The 18,622-nt window shown below is 46.7% G+C and overlaps 1 protein-coding gene across 2 annotated transcripts in view; it reads right to left on the bottom strand.

Moving 5' to 3' along the window:
* Positions 1-342: 342 nt before the first annotated feature.
* Positions 343-18,622, bottom strand: part of ryk (receptor like tyrosine kinase) — a 60,776-nt gene continuing 42,496 nt past the window's right edge. For both annotated transcript variants that reach the window (XM_064330735.1, XM_064330734.1), the window contains 6 exons: positions 16,707-16,776; positions 11,782-11,914; positions 9,202-9,311; positions 8,721-8,880; positions 6,069-6,205; positions 343-4,580 (listed from right to left, as the gene is read on the bottom strand). In XM_064330735.1, the coding sequence (XP_064186805.1) occupies positions 4,469-4,580; positions 6,069-6,205; positions 8,721-8,880; positions 9,202-9,311; positions 11,782-11,914; positions 16,707-16,776 (722 nt within the window). In that variant the 3' untranslated portion in view covers positions 343-4,468. The remainder of the gene's footprint in view (positions 4,581-6,068; positions 6,206-8,720; positions 8,881-9,201; positions 9,312-11,781; positions 11,915-16,706; positions 16,777-18,622) is intronic.

Genomic DNA, 18,622 nt, shown 5'->3' with positions numbered 1-18,622 from the left:
GGAACCATTTTAGCTGCCTTCCCAGGTTGTGGAACTGTTAGTGATGCAGAGAGGGGTGGCAAACCGTTGATGAAAAGTTGCCATTCACAAAGCGGTTTGGTAGCCCTGCTATATGTCGATATTCTGGCGTTTTGCCTGAAATTTGGCGACTTGAAATTACAACAACCTGTAGAGAAATTTGGTGATTTCAAAATACAACAATCTGCAGAAACATTTCAGGCTTCAGCACAAACCATAAATGCAATTTGGCACACATTTCCTGTCAAAGCAAAAATATTAGCATGTAGGTGTTGGAAAGGTACACATTTGGCCCCTTAGGGCTTTAAAATTGGCAGCCACTCATTTATATAGACAGGTTGGTGGATTGCTTTATTATTGTATGTTCAATAAACATTCAGTGACAAAGTTTTAACAAAGCTGACATTTTAAAAGTACACAGTCTGGATTTACTGATTTCTTTTTACCAATTTGTACCAATTTAGCAGCAGAAACATGCAAAAAGAATCTTTCAGGGTATCCAAGGTTTTAGAGACTGCATGGCTGAGAAATTTGTCGCGCTTAATAAATTAGACTTTAAACTTTTCAAGTGCTCATGTAGATTTTTGGACAAAAGCAAACTGTTACCATCTAAGGGAACTCTAATGATTAACAATGGTTCGTATGGCACAATTTAAGAACCCAAGCAACAAAAGCAATCATCACAAGTCACCACGGTCACCTGATGATACAGATCACCTCCCACGGAATTTTGGGTTACCTCATAAACATACAGCCTTGCTAAGCCAAAGAATAATTCTCTTTTTTTACAGTAATACAAATAAAAAATAAAATATACAGGTAGAGCTGAAGTGGCATACCCTGGTTGCTCCACAATGGTCCAAGTCTGAAAAGATCACCTAGAAATTTGTGCATTTTCATTACAGATTTTGTACAGTACCTGTCAGATTACATGCAATTGTTGTGTAAACCCTGAAAGTCTGGAACGCAAGGTCCATTCAAACATATGCAAGCTCTGTGAAGCATAGACTCAACTTTTCTGTATAGAAATGGTGCCTTAATACCAGTGCTGCAGCCAGCACTTCAGTGACATCACAAGTAACTGCCATAGAACTGCTGACAAAAGAATTATTTTGAATATTGAGCTGTAAGAAAGAACATGATTTTACTCCAGGAGTGTCAAGTTTTCATTTTCACTTTCATTTTTTGTGTGCTTTTAAATGCAGGCGGCGAAATGTGATCTGAATCAGCACTTCGCTAATAGCACACAGGTTAAGATATGACGCGTTTATGTTTCTGGCCATCATTGACACTAAAAGATGAAATCAAGTTGCAGGACTATTTGTATTCATTGCTGACCAATAAGCAGAGTATGGGTTCTTTAGCAATCGTGTCCTCCATAGCATTTCGTGGGTTACTGAGTATTCAACAATCCGATATACATGTGTATGCCCAATCTAAGATAATACTTTAAAACAATTTTTTAATTTTTTTTTCAAATGGGAGATGAATCAGTCGAGTGAGATCAAGGACGAGTTCACTGCTCAGTACTTCCTTGAATCCCCACCCCACCCCAGCTTACTTTTACATGACAAATTCTCACATGTTCAGTGACTGCAATGAATGTCAACATGAGCAAACGTGTATCATCCTTAAGCCCCTTTTCCTGTTGAAAAGGGCATAAAAGGCCAACAGCAATCAGAGGGCTTATGGCATTACCCCAAATAGTTATGGAAAACAAAAAATTAATGAAAAACCATGTGAACTGGTGGAGCACCCTGACCACAAATCTCAAGAATTACCTCTAACTGAAAACCCTGTGTTTATATATATATATATATATCGGGGATTGTCAATGGGAAAAATCACAGCAAATGATGCAATACAGATATAAGGGGAGGCAGATCTTCAGACAAAGCCTTTTAAGTCCAGCTGAATTTCATCAAGTGACATCCATGTGTCCAAGTTTCAGGTCTGCACCTGTTCTCCGCACTCCATTCTGCAAAACTACACCGGATAATTCACAACTGAGCGGATATTTCAACTGAATATCTCAAAGGTTTGTTGAGTGTAATGAGCCAGAGGCAGAGAGGCAGTGTGCAAATGCAATAGTGCCGACATGTAAAATGAGCAATCGGTGTTCGACAGCAGGTTTCGAAAAGACCAAAAGCTTGGTCTTCCGCATTTCTTTTTTCACCAGAAAGGGAGAGCACTAAAATGTGTCTAACTATTAGATGTGTTGGACTTTAGCTTGTGGTGCTGGCATTCGGAAAGCTGGCTGTGTCACTGAAGAAATGCAGGAGTACAGGAGAAGCTTCAATCCTAAACATTATTGACATGTAATTCACAACTACTTACAAGACTTGCCTGAAATACCGGTTTAATCTGCATAATAATACGTACCATACCGATTCAAGACTTAATAAAACCCTTTCATTGAGGTATCATGTTCAGAGACGTCATAGAGACCTACAGCCAAAATAAAATCTTGGGAAGTCATACATCTGAGGCTGTTAATTCAGTACTTTTCATATTTTGCACTGTGTGACTGATGAAGAGATGAATTATGCAGTAGCTTTATCCCCAAGCACTACTGTATGTGCAAAGGAATAAAAAGTCAATGCTGGTTCTGCTTATTTGCCAACACCAACCATTAGCAATGAATAGAGCCACCAGTTTGTCTCCTCTTGTTTTCTCGCATGGTACTTCAGTCCTCTGCCAGCGAGTGGTCATTAGCCTCTTTGTCAAGCCCCTTCTCAATTATCCCATTTGCACTACCTCAGTAATCTAAATTGATAAAATAATTGCTACTAATTAAGCACAGGCAATGATTTCCAACGATGTTTACAAGCGACACTCGTGTTCAGTGTGATTATTGCTATCAGATGTACTACAGTATTTTTAAAAGTCGTAAAAAAGGGGCATGTTAGATTTTCTTTGAAGAAATGAAAGCAGTTATATAACATTTAACTTGCACAAAAAAGTTAAATGAAAAAATAAATTAATGATTCAACGAATTAACTAATCATGGTCTTCAATCAAGACTTTAAGTAGAATCAGGTGTCTTTGTGCTCGGTCAAACAAAAACCTGCTTTATATGGATGCATTTTTATTTTTATTACAGTGATACTCAATTCAAGTCCCGGAGAGCCACAGAGTCTGCTGGCTGAGTCAGACCCAAGAAACCAGGTGACCCGAGTTAACTGTAATGCTTAAACTGATCAGTTGCTGTGTTACTCAAGCACTGAGTAACAACAAAAGCCAGCAATCCCTGTGGCTCTCCAGGACCAGGAGTGAGGTCCAGGGGCTCAAAGATATGCCTGATTCACCATAATAGATCAACTAATTGTTTTCATACTTGACCGTACCATTGAAATACAAGTTTAAATCCCTGCAGGTCACATGGTGGAGACAAACTTGTGGCCCTAGCTATGAACAATGTCCGGGTGCATGGGAAAAGAGCATAAGAGCATTTGCACATACTAAACCAACTGAGAATGCCTCTCTCTGGGTATGCCTCTTCAAAATCAAAGGATATATATACGGTCCCAGGCTCTCTTCCCAATTTTTGCGCAGATATTTGGGCATGTTGTGTTACCAAGGGTGACAGTACTCCAACAGGGCTCGAATCCAAGGAAATGTATCAGGATTTATCAGGTTCAAATCTCTGGTGAAACTATTGTTGCGTGATTCAAAAAAAAAAAAGAAGCCAGAACACATCTTACTCTTCCTCAGAGACTGACTGCAGTCCTCTGGCCAGAAACCCATTCTAGTCAATCACGAGAAATATCTGACCTGTGCTTTCAGCAGTGGGGTGAAATAAAGCTCTGTGCTCACAGTAAACATGCCATTTTCTATTGGCTTTGGCACGTTATTGAGGTCAAAATCCTGGAGTCATTCTCTCACAGAACACATCACATCTAAAATCAACGAGAAAAGTTTTTTTTTTTTTCTCCAAGATACACAAAACTGTACAATATATGTATATATATTTTTAAAGTCTCTGTACAAAACAGCCCAGCTTCTGCAAGTGTGAATCCAAAAGCGAAACATTAGGGAATAAAAGCGCTGCAACTTTTCTTATAAAAGGCAAAGTTTTATAAAAGACGAAGTGTGCAATCACGCGAGCGGGCCATTGGCATCGTCGCGACGTCTTTTCCAGCAGGAACAGATCGTTTTTCACTTGCGGCATTTGGCGCAGGCAATCGAAATGTCTTTGAACGGTAAAATCCTCGATTCGACCTTGAGGCAATCACAGCTTTTCCCTTCAGAGGCTTTGTCTGAACCAAGAAAATTCCAGAAACTTAACTGGGATTAGGAGTTGGTTTTGTAAAAAAAAAAAAAAATAAAAATTAAGTGAAAACTTATGAAAGTTTTTCTTGAGCAAGGCACGATATTGGCGAAGGCGTGTTCAGCTGGGGTAGCGCTGTCAGACAGCTTCGTTCGTCCTGGGAAATCCTGGGACCGGATTTCAAACGTAGGCCCCCAGAGCGGCGTGGAACTCCGTCAGGCACTGCACCAGCTGCTGAAATTTAGGCCTCTCCTCGGGGTCAAGGGCCCAGCAACACGCCATCACTGCAAACCTGGGGGAGGAGCACCAACACGGCTTTGTCTGAGCCTCTCTCTGCACTGGCAAACATCACACGTTCAGACCAGGACCTTTCTTTTTCGTGGAAAACAAATCGGCAATAACTGCAACCCCAGCGGACATGCACATTTCACACAAAATACACTCTCCAGAAGAAGAAAATATTTGGTCTGTGGAGATAAGACCACTGATAAACAATGTGCTGGTTTCGGATTTGGAAAACAAAGAAAGCCGAAGCAATGTAGAGCATTAAAAAAACACCGAAAGCAAACACTCCACCCTTCTCACTTTAGCGTTCGCCATTGTGCGACTCGAGTACACACTTGTAACCAATTCAACGCCCAGTGTGTGAAAGTGTGCGGCCGGGGTTATAGATCACTGATTAGCCCTTCCTTTCTCTCGCCGCGCCGCGGTCTTGACGGACACGCATCAGATTGCTCGGCCGCGCTGCCGCGCGATAGCGGCCCCGGCGGCGTCCTGGCACGGCCGGCTTTGTGATTCCTGGCCGGCGCTCCCCCCGCCGCTTCCAACCGCGCGGCCAGTTGCAGGATGTCGATAAGGCCGCGTCCTCGCCGCGCTGATAGCCGACGCGCGCGTCTGAATCGGGGTTCAGGGCTCTCTCTCCCCCGAGCGCGCGACGCGCGCAAAGCAGCCGTGCGCACTGCACAACGCTCGAGCCGTGCCGCTGGCCTGTCTCAAGGAGACCTTGAGCGGAGGGATTCCCACGCAGGCCTGACCTCTCCAGGATAAGTAAAGAGGCCAAAGGCACTGTGCCCAGTAAAGAGCCAAGAGGCCCATTATTGTCAAAGACAAATCACAGCATTGCAGTGATATGTTTTCCAGCAACGAATATCCTTAAGTTACTTAAGAGATGGGCTAAAATACAGTGCCCTCCATAATGTTTGGGACAAAGGCATATTTTTTCTTGATTTGGCTCTGTACTCCACAATTTTAGATTTGTATTCAGACAAGTTTGGTTTGTAATCAAAGTGCATACTCTCAGCTTTTATAAAAGGGTATTATCATACACTTTGGTTTCACCGAGTACAAATTATAGAACGTTTTATACATTCAGGGCACCATAATGTTTGGGACATATTAATGTTATGTTTAAAAAAAAAAAACATAAAAAGTCAAGTTTAGTACTTTGTCGCATATCAGGGGCAATGTATAAAAATGTCTACATGGTGAAACAAAAATGTATGAATACCCTTTAATAAGAGCTGCGAATCTGCACTTTCACTACAAATCTAATATTGCGGTGTTCAGCAGCAAATTAAGAAAAAATGTCCCAAACATTACAGAGGACTCTAATGAAAAGAAAATTTAAAAGAACAAACTGATTTGAGTATAAAGCCTGAATCAAATAGAGACCTGGGTGTACCAAGTTTCTGGTGTTGATAAGGTTCTCCCATAAACCATTAATCACAATCGAAAGCAAAGGCTCCAGAACGCGTGGAGGCGCGATGTAGGCGGGGCTTACAGCTCATCTGGGCAGTTGATTGGCTGTGCTATTCTATAACCGTCCTTCAGGTAGGCGGCCATCTCGAAGGGGTCGATGTCCACGTAGGGGGTCTGCCCGAGGGTCATCAGCTCCCACAGGCTGACTCCGAAGGCCCACTGCAGGTTAACGGGAGAGGAGAGGAGAGGCAGGGAGAGAGACGGCAGGCATCAAACACAGGGGCGACATAGCTCAGGAGGTAAGACCGATTGTCTGGCAGTCGGAGGGTTGCCGGTTCAAACCCCGCCCTGGGCGTGTCGAAGTGTCCTTGAGCAAGACACCTTACCCCTAACCCCTAACTGCTCTGGCGAATGAGAGGCATCAATTGTAAAGCGCTTTGGATAAAAGCGCTATATAAATGCAGTCCATTTTACACAGGAACGCTCGCAGGAATGCTTCTGAACTGTTGTTGACAGCACCACTTTGAGTGGGGCGAACAAAGGACAACCTCAGTACCTTTCGGTACTGAAATTTTTAGCCTAGCGTCGTTATCGAGACCTTCTAAAATATAACACGTGTAATGACCGAGAACATGGCTATGCTACACTGCCTACACAGAATTGTGTGACTTCAGGGGGTTAAGCATACGGAGAATACGGAATTGAGTTGTCCACATACATTTTGCCCAAGGCGCTACAGAGGGGTGCTTGTACAGGGTTTAAACAATCGCAAGGCGCCAGTTTGTATCCTGGGAACTTTGGCACTTCAATGAAACAATACAAGGAAATCTGTAAAGTCACAAAAAGTTTGTTCAGTATGGTCAGGGGCACAATCTGAACCACATTTTTTAGCACATATTTGGTACAATAAGGGTTTGATAGGGCTGAACCTGCTTTACTCTGTGGCATTGTATTGCCAGCCAATGAGGGAAACAAGCCAACACTGCAGTGTGAATAATATAAACTTTGCCTCTCCTGAAAAATTTTAGTTTAGATTTTTCCATGGTTTTCCTTAAACATAGGAAGGATTCAATAATATAATGAGCATTTGGTCTGCAATATTGACTAAATAATGAAGATCTCTGCTCCTTTCAGCTGTTCCTACATTTTCAGGATTGTTACTGCGTTCTCCCTGGGTGTATGTGTGTACGTGTGCATGCACGAGTGTGTGTGTGCATGCGTGTATGTGTTTGTGTGTATGTGCGCGAGAGGGTCTGTGTCTGTGTGTTTTTGTGTGTGTGTGTGTGTATATTCGTGAGTGTGTGTGTGCATGCATTAGTGTGTGTGTATTCGTGAGTGTGTGTGTGCATGTGCGTGTGTTTGTGAGTGTGCGTGCGCGCGCGAATGAGTGTGTGTGAGTGCAAACATCATTGTTTTACCTCTTTCATATTCCCAAACGGGCAGAGGGGTGAGGCCTTGCCGGCACTGGGCCAGGGGGTGGGGGTGGGGCGGGGGGTCGGCGGTGGGGGGGCTTCCTGCCGCACAGCCCTTACAGTAAAGCAGGGCCGTTCTTACTGAAACACGTGCGGGAGGAAAGCGGGAGGGAAGCGCCCCTACCCACTGTTTACACCTTCTCCCAGGGCATCATCACGCGCGCTTAACGCTCTGCTGTCTGGCACGGTGACAGCCTCGCATGCACACCAGTGGAAAAGGGAAAAAAGAAAGAAGATAAAAGGCCCTTCCTGGTCGTCTGCAGGCGGTTTCCTTCCCCTTTGTGATGAACCGCAAAGGGCCCGAGCGCGACTGCGGGGTTTCGCATTGTCTCCCGCGCCCCCCCTCCCCCCCTCCCCCCCCTCCCTGTTAGCGCAGAGACAGAGAGCCGTCAAAACGCCGGCAGGGGTGCGACGGAGCCCCTCCGCTCGCAAGTATGTTTTTTTTTGTTTTTTGTTCTTTTTTTAAAAGTGGAAAGAATGGGTACAGGCAGGCCTCACCAAGGGCCTTTCCTTTCCAATATACAAGGGTGACAGATCTAACTGGGATTTCACACAGAGACCTCTGCCAAGAGTTACATTAATGCATGGACAATTAAAGGGCACATACAGCTGCCAAAAGTGGCTTTCAGTTAATATGTACAATAATATGTATTATTCAACTATTTGAATCTATTCTATCTATTGAAACTATTATTCACATTTGAATGAATGTGACCAGGTCCCCTTCATAAAAAAAAAAAAAAAAAAACAAAATTAATTTTTTTTTAAAAAGGTACATTAAACTGAAATGACCTCCACTTTACTCCACTGCGTAAACAAAGGTGTTTCGGTAAACACCATGCTGCCAATGGTGGCAACGTTCTCAGCTGTAAAACTGATTAAAGTTCGCCAAATGTTTACGTTGGAGAAGTGCTGAGTCAACACAGAGACAATCAACAATCTGTCCCTGCGTGACCCCTTCAATTACCGCGGCAGCCACAATGAATTGCTTTTCATCCATTTTAATAAGTTTCCTGCTATGAGCGCATGGTGCTAAAATTATTTTTTTTTCATCATGGAATCCATTTAAGATTCTGGTCATTTGAGTGATGGCTCTTCTTGCAGAATTGGCTGTATTCCCAGCATCCACCTGACAGTCGGACGCCATTTTCCGAACGGTCATTCCCTACCCGGTCTGACAGTGAAGCGGCGCGAGCAAGCGGATATGAACGTGGTCGGTTAGCGTGCGGCGGATATGCGCGCGGCGGCTCGGTCCGTCTCACCACGTCGCCGGCGCTGGAGAAGTCGTTGTTGAGCAGGCTCTCCAGGGCCATCCAGCGCACCGGCCGGTTCTCGTTGTCCCCCAGGCAGTGGTAGTCCATGGGGAAGAGGTCCCGGGCCAGCGCGTTGTCCGTGATCTTCACCTGCATGCTGTCATCGATCCTGGAAAAAAAAAAGGGGGGGCGGAGAGGAGACTTCAAGCCCCGCTCGCTGTTCCTGGGACGCCTGCGCGACGGTGAGGGCTGTTCCCCTGACCACACCGGTTTATGAAATGGAGGTTCCGCTCGCAGCATGCTACTATAGCGACTATCAGTGTTAGACCCCAAGGGTCTATTGTGGTTCAGGTGAACCTTAAAAGGGTTCTCAGTTCTTTATACAGAGGCTGTTCTTTGATTCTTTTTCAGTTGGGCTGAGGAGGTGGGGTGGTGTGAGTGTCGCAGGTAGAGGGGTTAGGGGTCAGGGGTCGGGGGGGCGGGCCCTCACACGCAGTTCCTTGCGGCCAGGTCCTTGTGGATGACCTCTCTCCTGGCCAGGTAGCTCATCCCGCAGGCGATCTGGATGGCCATGTGAACCAGGTCCTGCTGGGAGATGGCCTGGAGGCGGGAGGGGGAGGGACAAACAGAAAGGAGGAGGAGGAAGAGGAGAGAAAGCACCAATCAGGGCAATGAACTCTGACACATCCTGACGCCAGGGTGACTGACACACATGAAGCTATTCAACATCATATCCTTTATGATCTCGTAATTAGGGTAAACCAAGCCTTACGCACCATCAGCACAATGACTGCAGATTATGTACGTACACACCTGTGTTATGGGGGTAGAACAGGTTCCAAAGTGATAATACAACTTAAAAACCAAAGGAATGCTCTGCTTGCGTAAGCTAATAGTTTTTTTTATGTAATACGATCCTGGCTTGAACCACCGCCTGTCAAACACCGAACGAAATCTGACACGAACGCATACGCCGTCCTTCTGAGTTACGCACGTAGTTAACGCGCTCGGGTTTCGCCTGGCAGCGTGACTGAACCGGGGTTAAGGCTGCCTCTCAGCCAGACAGGGCAGGCCCCGACAGGGCGTTAGCGTCACAAACCAAATCGAGGCTCGTCACAGTCTCTCCCCTCTGCCGGGACGGCAACGTTCGGTCGCGAAACCGCCGCCGAGAACGGTGGGATATCGGTTACCGGGCCGACCCCCGCGGTACACGCCACGCTCGCGATACGAAGGCGCCGGGGGGAGACGTGCCGTCCGCGACCGGAGGAACGGGCGCCAGAGTCCCGTAACGATGTGGACGGGACGATCACCAAGAACAGCTTCTCCTCGACTCGACGCGGCGCTGCTGATTTACGCTTTCGTGTTCACAGAGACGCCGTAAAAAGTGACAGCGCTCCGGGGTCTCGGATTCGCCTGCCGCGTGAGGCGTGTGAAGGGGGCTGGGGAGGGAAACGCAGGGACGCGCCATCCGAAAGGAACCAAGGCCTTCGCTGGACCGTATGGCACAGCTTGGAAAACAAAACATTTTTCGATGCGTGAAGTTAAGCGAAGCACCCCGCCCCCGCCCCCGCCCCCCCCGACGCAGTCCTAGCGATGGCTGATTGGTTTCTGGCGCCGTTCGTCAGAGACGTCCGTGCCAAGGCCCCGGGGGCTGGCTCACACAATAGACTGACTGTCTTTTAGGAGAGACAAGTCCCAGTTCCTTAGCCCTGCCCAAAACTAAACATCTTCCTCAGTTTACTGAATTTGTGCTACATACCGCCTTCGTCCTCGGACAAAACAAGAAACGAGCTTTTACGAGAAAATACTAACTATTGCAACTATTAAAGCTAAAGCTATTTACAATAACAATAACAAGGGAGAAGCGTACAGTTGTTTCATCTGCAGAATTTGCTTTTTTAAAAATTCAGATTCAACCATATATTCACGCTGACTTACATGTTACTCTCTTATATTGATGGTAAAATGTCTGCATATAAATACATGAATGTTTACACTTACTACAACACTTTCACAGTTACTGTAGACTCACTTCAAGTTGAAAATGAAAGTTAGGCACCACATTTTAGAAATCTTAACACCTCTTAATTAGTCAAACATTTTTCCCCCATTGAGTGGGAGTTTCAGACATGGCATCACCCATGTCACCGTATGAACATTTCAGTAACTTTAGTAACATTAGATTCTTGGCGTTTTGACCATAACTCTTCAGTGAAAGCCATGTGAAAAAAAATTGTATGCCGAAGTACACCAATTCATACTTAACAATGCCTGAAGTTTGCTTAAGTGCACTATTTTTCCACATGGGACGGCTTTAGTATTCCTGTTTGCCGTCATAACTGTGGTGGTGGGAGCGTAACAGCTCTCTAGGCCGTGGATTACACCACCTCACTGAATGTCATTCTTGGGATAATTCTGGTGACTTTTTCAAAGTTTTGGACTGCCTTTCAGGTCTGTTTGGTATCGCTTAGCTTGAACAAGCACAAGGGGATAGTTTCAGAGCCCCAAGAAAAATTGGGAGCCACCAAGAAGGAAACCCGTTCGTTCCCTTTCTTTCTCAGGTGGCTGCCTCCTCGCTAACCTTCCCTGTTTTTCCTTCTTTCACCGCGCAGGCGGCCGTGAGGCACGACGGTCACGGCGGCACGCGACGCGACACGCCGCCGTAGCCTTGAGCGAGGCGTTCCACCTGAGCTGCTGCTGTAAACAGCCAGCTGCGTAAATTAACTGTACGTAAAAATGTCATCTCTACAGGTAACCTGTGCATGTTTGCCTGCACTGTAAAAATGTAAATGTAACGTTTGTCAAACTTACTGCACTGCATTTCAGAGTAGGCTGTGAATTTTCAAGACATGAGATGTGTTGGAGGTCGTAATTATGTGCTGGCTGCCGACACAGGTTGTAACACAGCTTTCCTGGAAATGACCCAATCGTCTTTGTTTGTTTTTCATGTTTTCTGTAAATCACTTTATAACTTGTAAGAAAGGTTCCATATCAATAAAGCTTTAAAAACAGAACTGCCCGGGGACCTGGATGACTGAGACAGGTGAGTAGGCCGAAGCCTGGGCCTCACCTGAGGGTTGTTGGCCTCAGCCAGCTTGCATTGCCGCAGGAAGAGCTTGAGGTTCCCCCAGCTCATGTAGGGCAGCAGCACCATGGGCTTCTCCCCGTCTTCCGTGCACACGTGACTGATGGGAAGCAGGTTCCTGTGAGCGTGGAGACAGGGAAGGAAGTCACTCAGCTTTACCCAGCCCACCAGTAACCTGTCACCTGTCTCACACACACACATACATACATACACAGAAAAACACAAACACACACACATACGTACATACATACATACAAACACACACACACACACACATACAAATACACAAAACAGGCTGTAATGCATAAAATGAAATCTCCTGAGGCTCTCCTGGTCTGCCTCTTTATTCAGTGAAACTGTTGCTTGGACAAGCAGGTCACTCTCCCAACGTACGGAATATAAATTGGTCGTTTACGGGAAAGCATCTAAACCCACCGCAGATTGGAAACTAAGAGACCTGAGATTGACGTTTGAACACGAAATGCGAAGAGAAGATTCCACAGGAAATGGTTGCGGTCGGGGGCCGGAGTGTCGACCGGACGCAAGGACGCCGCTGAGCTGCAGATGACTTCTCCATGAAAAGGGGGAAGCCCGGCCGTGAGCCAATAACCCGGGCTGTTCTGCGAAAAGCGGGGGAGCGACCTCGGCGGCGGCGTGGCGACACCGCTACGCCCGGTCTCCACGGCTCCTGTTCCTCACGGGGACCGCGTTTACAGGAACGACTCACCAAGCGTGAGGGGTTCTTCCTGCACTGAAATGTCACGGCCAGGGTTCTTCCTGCATTGAAAAGTCTTAGGCGGGCCACCTAAAGTGTTCTATCAAGCCGCCCATAATAGAAACTGCGCAAAACAAACAAACAAAAAAAAAACCTGTGAAATGATTTTTATTAATATAATTTGTAAAATGATACTCCATTTCAAGTTTTTTTTAAAGTTTTGACTGCTTTCAGGGTCCGCTATTGACGTGATTTTCAACAGAAACAGCCTACCTTCGTGTCTATACAGGGCAACTGCCGGTTTATTTATGCCACACCTGCCGACTTCACGCATATTTATAGATCATTACACGATTTAATTGGGACATAATTCCATGGAAATATCTGAAATATGCACTTTTAATAACGGTTTATGCAAATATGCAATCTCTTCACAAAGGACTGAGTGGGAAATGGTTCGGGATTTGGCAATTCTATGAAAATACCAGAATTATGCTATAATCCGTTATGCAATTAAGTAAATTCTACTGTATTAACCTACACTGTTTTTCTCCTATCTCTGTAGATTAAACTGAGAAATAAAATTCTGAAAAGCCTTTGATGTTGCTTAAGGTAGAACTAATACCAGTAGCAAAAAGGATGGTGCAAACTTTCTTGGAATGAATATATAAAAGTAAATACAGTAAAATAGCATTTGTGTGGATTCACTAAGTTAAAGGTCCATTTATATTGTACCCTAGGTTTTGAGTGACAAAAATTAAATGGATTTTAAGACATATTACTATTCCAATTACCACTATTCCTGTACAATGACCCCCTTACAACACGTACATCCTTCAGTATAGACTATATCTTCCCCACCCCCCAAATTCTAGCACTTACGATAGCTAACCCTTCCATAAATATTCAAACTGTTCAAATGTTTTACATTTTTTGTTAGGAGTTTAATGTTTTATAACCTACATCTCAATGCACTGTGGTGGTCTCTCAGGGTACCAGAACTTAATAAACATACGGAGACGACGCATCGAGTTGCCAGTCGCTGTCACACAGAGTCAACTCCTAAACTCCATTTTGAACCAGGAAAATCCCAGATCACTGCAGCGGTGTTGCCCTGCGGATGAGTGTGGACACGCGGGCGGAAACAAGCCGGAACCCACGCCGCTCTGGGGAGGGCTGCGTTCCAGGACCCTGCGGCTCCGCCTCGAAGCGCACGTCGAGTCGTAAACACCGCGCAACCAATCAGATGTCGAACGAAGGGCTCTACGGCCGATGGGGGCGCGGAGGGACGCCGCGGCGGCCTCGTCCAATCGAAACGCGGCGCGATAAATCAGGCCCCTTGCCGCCTGTTCGGGCCCTCGCGGCTGTGAGGACTGGGCACCCGAGACTCGGGAATCAGAGAGGGTGATAATGAGAAGGAGTGAAACGGCCAGGTCTTACGAATCTAATAAACCGGTTGCGTAGATCGAGTAAAAATGACCCAAATAACGACTTAGAATTTCAGAACTGAGAGCTGAGGCTAAGTCACAAACAGGGCTCAGACAACTAAAAAAAAGCGCTGTTCGGATCTGGAAATGACAGGCACTCATTGGTAAGTAGGTTGGAAAACACTAGAGAAAATTCCTTGGGGGGGAAGAAACGCCCCTGTATTGTGGCTGAACATAAGTGTGGCACCAAAAAAAGGCCAAGGCGCTCTGTCTCCAGGTGAAAAAATAGATAAAAAGCCTTTATTGAATGGGTTAAAACAAGGCAAAAAAATGACCCACATGCATCAACACTAGGTAAATCAACCATTTTCACTGGTGATGCAATGCACTCTTTTATGTTCATCCAAAATTCAGGGGTGTTTTTTTCTCATTCTCCCCCCCACCCCCGTCTGGAACAGGGCTTCGGGCCGTCCGAGATTTGAAGCGGCTGGGTCTCCCGGTTGCAGGAAGGGGCTCAGAGACACAAATTAATTAACGGTTTTTGGTGCGGAAAGCGGGGGAGGTTTGACCGTAGACGCGTGCTCGGTCACAACAGGCCGCTCGCCGTGGGGTTCCCGAAGCCTCTCTCCGGCTTCACTGGTGCAGGACCCTCAAAAGCCGGAGTCAAATTAAACTCGAGAGAGCGTTTCGCCAGACGTGCCAATCATACGTACGAGGGCCAGCGTTAGCCAGCTGCTCGGGTCGTACGAGGGTACTTCCAGCAGCAGGCTAGGAGTTTAATCCTCTAAAACCAAATTGGTCACAGGAAATCGACAAAACCGTAAAGCTCTACTGGTGGGTAACAGCGGATTCCAGAATTTTTGAGTCTGTACTGTGAGCCGCTCCATTAAAATGTAGCCTGTAAACATGTCCAAATATCAAAAAATGCGTGCGCTGTTGAGCGCACAAAATTAAACAGTTTCTTTTATTAAAAATTGTTTTGTTTTAGAGGGGTGAATGTCAATGGACAGCGCATTGGATACAGTTAATTAGCGTTGGCGTGTACCTCTCGGGGGGAAGTGGGAAGGGACCGTGTTGTCGCTGCAGCAGGCGGCAGCGGGAGCGCCAAACACAGCAGCCCAACGAACCGGCAGGCACTCCAGGAAGCACGTATGGGAACGCGGCGAATGTAAGCAGAGGCTTGACACGGAACAGCTCCGCTCTTCTGAGAACCCGCTGGCGGCTTTCGGCGCGTTGTGAAAGCTCAGCGGCCCCCCCGAAAAAAGGGAAGTAGCGGGGCACGAGAGCGCCGCTGTCGCAGGATCCTTCGCCCACGGTTTTCCACAGTTACGGAAAAAGCGCGGCGCGGTGTGGGGCCTGGGGAGGACGTCACCCGCCAAGCGATGCCGCGACGTCACTTAGCGGGGGGAAAGATTGAGTGACAGGGACGCTACGAGGGTGCGGGGGAGAGAACTGCACATTCACGGCTCGGCAGACCGTTGTGAAATCGTTACGCAAGCGCTGAATTCTGACTATTTAGAGTTCCTTTTACTCGCAATCTAACATTACTCACGTACCCCTTTTCCACCAACGCGAAGCTAGTTCTGGTTCTGGGCTGGTGCTAGTGCAGGTTCGCAGTTGGCTCAACTTGCGAACCTTCTAAGAACCGGTTTGCTTTTCCACGGGCTAGAGAGCCACGTCATTACGTCACTCTATACGTCTGCATACGTCTCCGCTTTCCCAGCAACATCGTTACCTATTAAAATGTATGTCCTGCAAAAATACAGATAATAAACTGTCTAAATGTAAAAAACCAACTTCACACATATACATTTAGTTATATTATTACAGCCTTACTTACTATATCAACTTAAAGACAAGCAACACGCTCGGAAGCAGACGTTGCTTCATAATTTCAAACTGCTTTCCTAAGAGCTATTTTGTGTCCTGCAACTTGGGTTACAACAGTGAATATGTACGGATTCCTAGACGTGCTGATAGCTACCACCCTTTCTCATATTAACCTCAAATACGCAAGACAGGACAGTATGCTAACAAATTTATGTCAAGTTCCATTCATCTACATGGGGTGGTCGATACATGTCCCCTTAGCAACCAAAAGCTAGAGCTGGACCACCTCTGACTTATTTGCCGGCACAGAAAAAAATCGCGAAAGTACTGAAAAAAATAACCACTGGAGGATAACAAGGACAGTTTTTCCTATTTAACTAGGTACAGGTTATTACCAATATTTCGCCTATTTCATATATAGTTGCAAATCAGTTTACGTTTTCCTGTCTGTCAAACGAAGGTGGTCGATAATAGGTGCTCTCACTCTACCTGGCGGTCACAAAGTTTTAGCTGGTCTTGGTTGGTCACGATAATCCCGCCCCCACCCCCCTTGACATAAGCGGTTCTTGGTTCTAGACCAGCCAAGTGTCGGTGCCGCTTTGGAACCAGTTATCCTGGCCGAGAGCCGGTTCTTTTGCCGTCGAGAAGCGAAGAACTGGTTCGCGATTAGGCACCGGCTCCGAACCGAGCCTCCCAGGAACCTCAGATTCAAATCATGCAAACGTGGGCGTGCTGAGAGACGCTAGTGCTAGGACTGCTCGGCGATCGGCTTGCTGGCCTGGCTGCATGACATTACATTCATTTAGCAGACGCACTTATCCAGAGCGACTTACACAACTTTTACATAGCATTTACGTTGTATACAATTGTATACAATTATACAATGGCTCCAGTGGGAACACGCAGCGTCTGCGTGCGACTGGCCTGGCCTGTCTCACCTGTGGTGTAGGCCACGCAGCTTGCAGCTCTCGGTGAGCATCATCGTCACCTGGACTTCTGAGGCGTGGTCTGAGAAAGAGGGAGAGGGAGGGGAGAGAAAAGAAAGAGAGAGAGAGAGAGAGAGAGGCTGTTTTTAATGCAGAGCCATTACACGAGGGATTCCTCAGGAGCTCTCCGGTATTCAGGCTTGCGCTCTTGATTTCTGCCAGTCAGAATGTAATAAATCCATATTTGCATTGGCTCCACTCTACCGCCGAGCACTTTCACCTGGAGTCACATGGCCATTATACCAACGCCAGCGCTCGCTTCACACCAGAGCCACTCGAAGCCATTCAAACAGATTGCAGCCAGTATAAAAAAGAAGAGGTGCTTAACAGCTAACTTGAGAGCAGGGGGGAAAGTGTCAGTTCCAGAGAGCTACGGACTCAGGCTTCAGAGAGAACGCGTAAAGGGGTTTCCTAGAACAATTAAAAGCAAAGTCAGCGACTTAAAACTACCGTCAAAAATGCACAGATTTACAGATTTACGTTTAACAGACATTTCAACCATTTAAACGGTAACACGGTAAAGGGTAATTTTGAATTAGTGACTGTGTTAAATGGTAGAATGACTGTGTTAAATTACATATACTACGACTGACAATTTCTACAACTGTGGAAAGTTTTTTTTTTGTTAAAATGTTAATTAATTTAGCAGGCCCGGACAAACAGCGGATACTGAAAGAACATTTCATGAGGGGGTGAACTCTGCAACGCTCTGGGTCAACCATTTTGAAATCCCTGAAACCCCCAATCTCAGAAACCTGACCACTCCTATATTGCAAACGCTCCAGTTTCCTGTGCAAACCTGTGGTGCGAATTGGGTAAAAACTAATCCAACCCACACAACGGCTTAAAATTTCAAAACAGAGCTTGAGGCCTAGTCATAAACAGGGCTTCTGGCCATCCAGGATTTGAACTGCGTATCCATGAACGGTCATGCTGTCAAATCACACCTTCCCATCTTAAATACTTCACTTTGCCGAAAATTCTCCTCCACTATCCCTCGTTTGTCACGTACACTTTCTCATTCTTTTCCCAGTGTTAAAGCCAGAACTAGTTATCAAACATTCAACACATTTTTCACACCTCAGGTTCCCCTAAGGACTTAGCTCAACAAGGCCGATCGTGCTCTTGGTTCTGAGCAGACCTTATCAGAAACGGGAGACGAGCATCTCTTCTGACCCTGAAGCGAACGGTGACGGAGGCAGTGATTCACGTGTCCCAGAAGCCCATTGTTTGGCTCTAACTGGCACCGTGTCAATATCGCTTAGCGGGCCGCGACGCAACAGGAAACGCAGTTTTATTCACGGGCGAGGGGATGAGAGGGGCGCGCCCTTTAACCGTCGCGTGCGGCCGTGCCACACCGCCCAGCGCTCCAGAGACGCGGCGGCGGCGTTTCCTGCTCCGGGACGGGCGGAGGAGGAAGCGGGGGGCTCATCGCGGCCAAGCTTGGCGTGGCTGTTCCATGTTCCCGGCCCTGGCCCTGCCCTGTTGGGATGGGGAGGGTGGTCCGGATTCGGGAAGCCCTCTGGGGCCAGGCCCGGAGACACACTGGTGGCCAGCTGGCAGTCGCTTTACTGAGTCACGATTGGATAATGGGACTGAACCAATACTGTCTGGAAGTAGCAGAGGCCCAGGTCACAGAGGTCTCATACATAAGCTTCATGCATACATGAGGGCTTGTATTGGCCAGCTACTTGGGCCGTGGTGGACCAACAAAGCGCTACTCCTGAGTACAATCCTCTAAAACTAATTTGGTCAGGGGGGGCGCTGGTTTCTCTTCGGTTTCAGGCTAACTGAAGTTGGCGCCGGCGCGCTGAAGGACCTTCGGCGGCACCAGACGCGCACAGGCCGCGCAATATCGGCGAATGAGC

Source organism: Anguilla rostrata, chromosome 4 (assembly GCF_018555375.3).
Source record: "Anguilla rostrata isolate EN2019 chromosome 4, ASM1855537v3, whole genome shotgun sequence".
Classification (NCBI taxonomy): Eukaryota; Metazoa; Chordata; class Actinopteri; order Anguilliformes; family Anguillidae; genus Anguilla; species Anguilla rostrata.
This window is presented reverse-complemented; position numbering and strand designations above follow the sequence as displayed.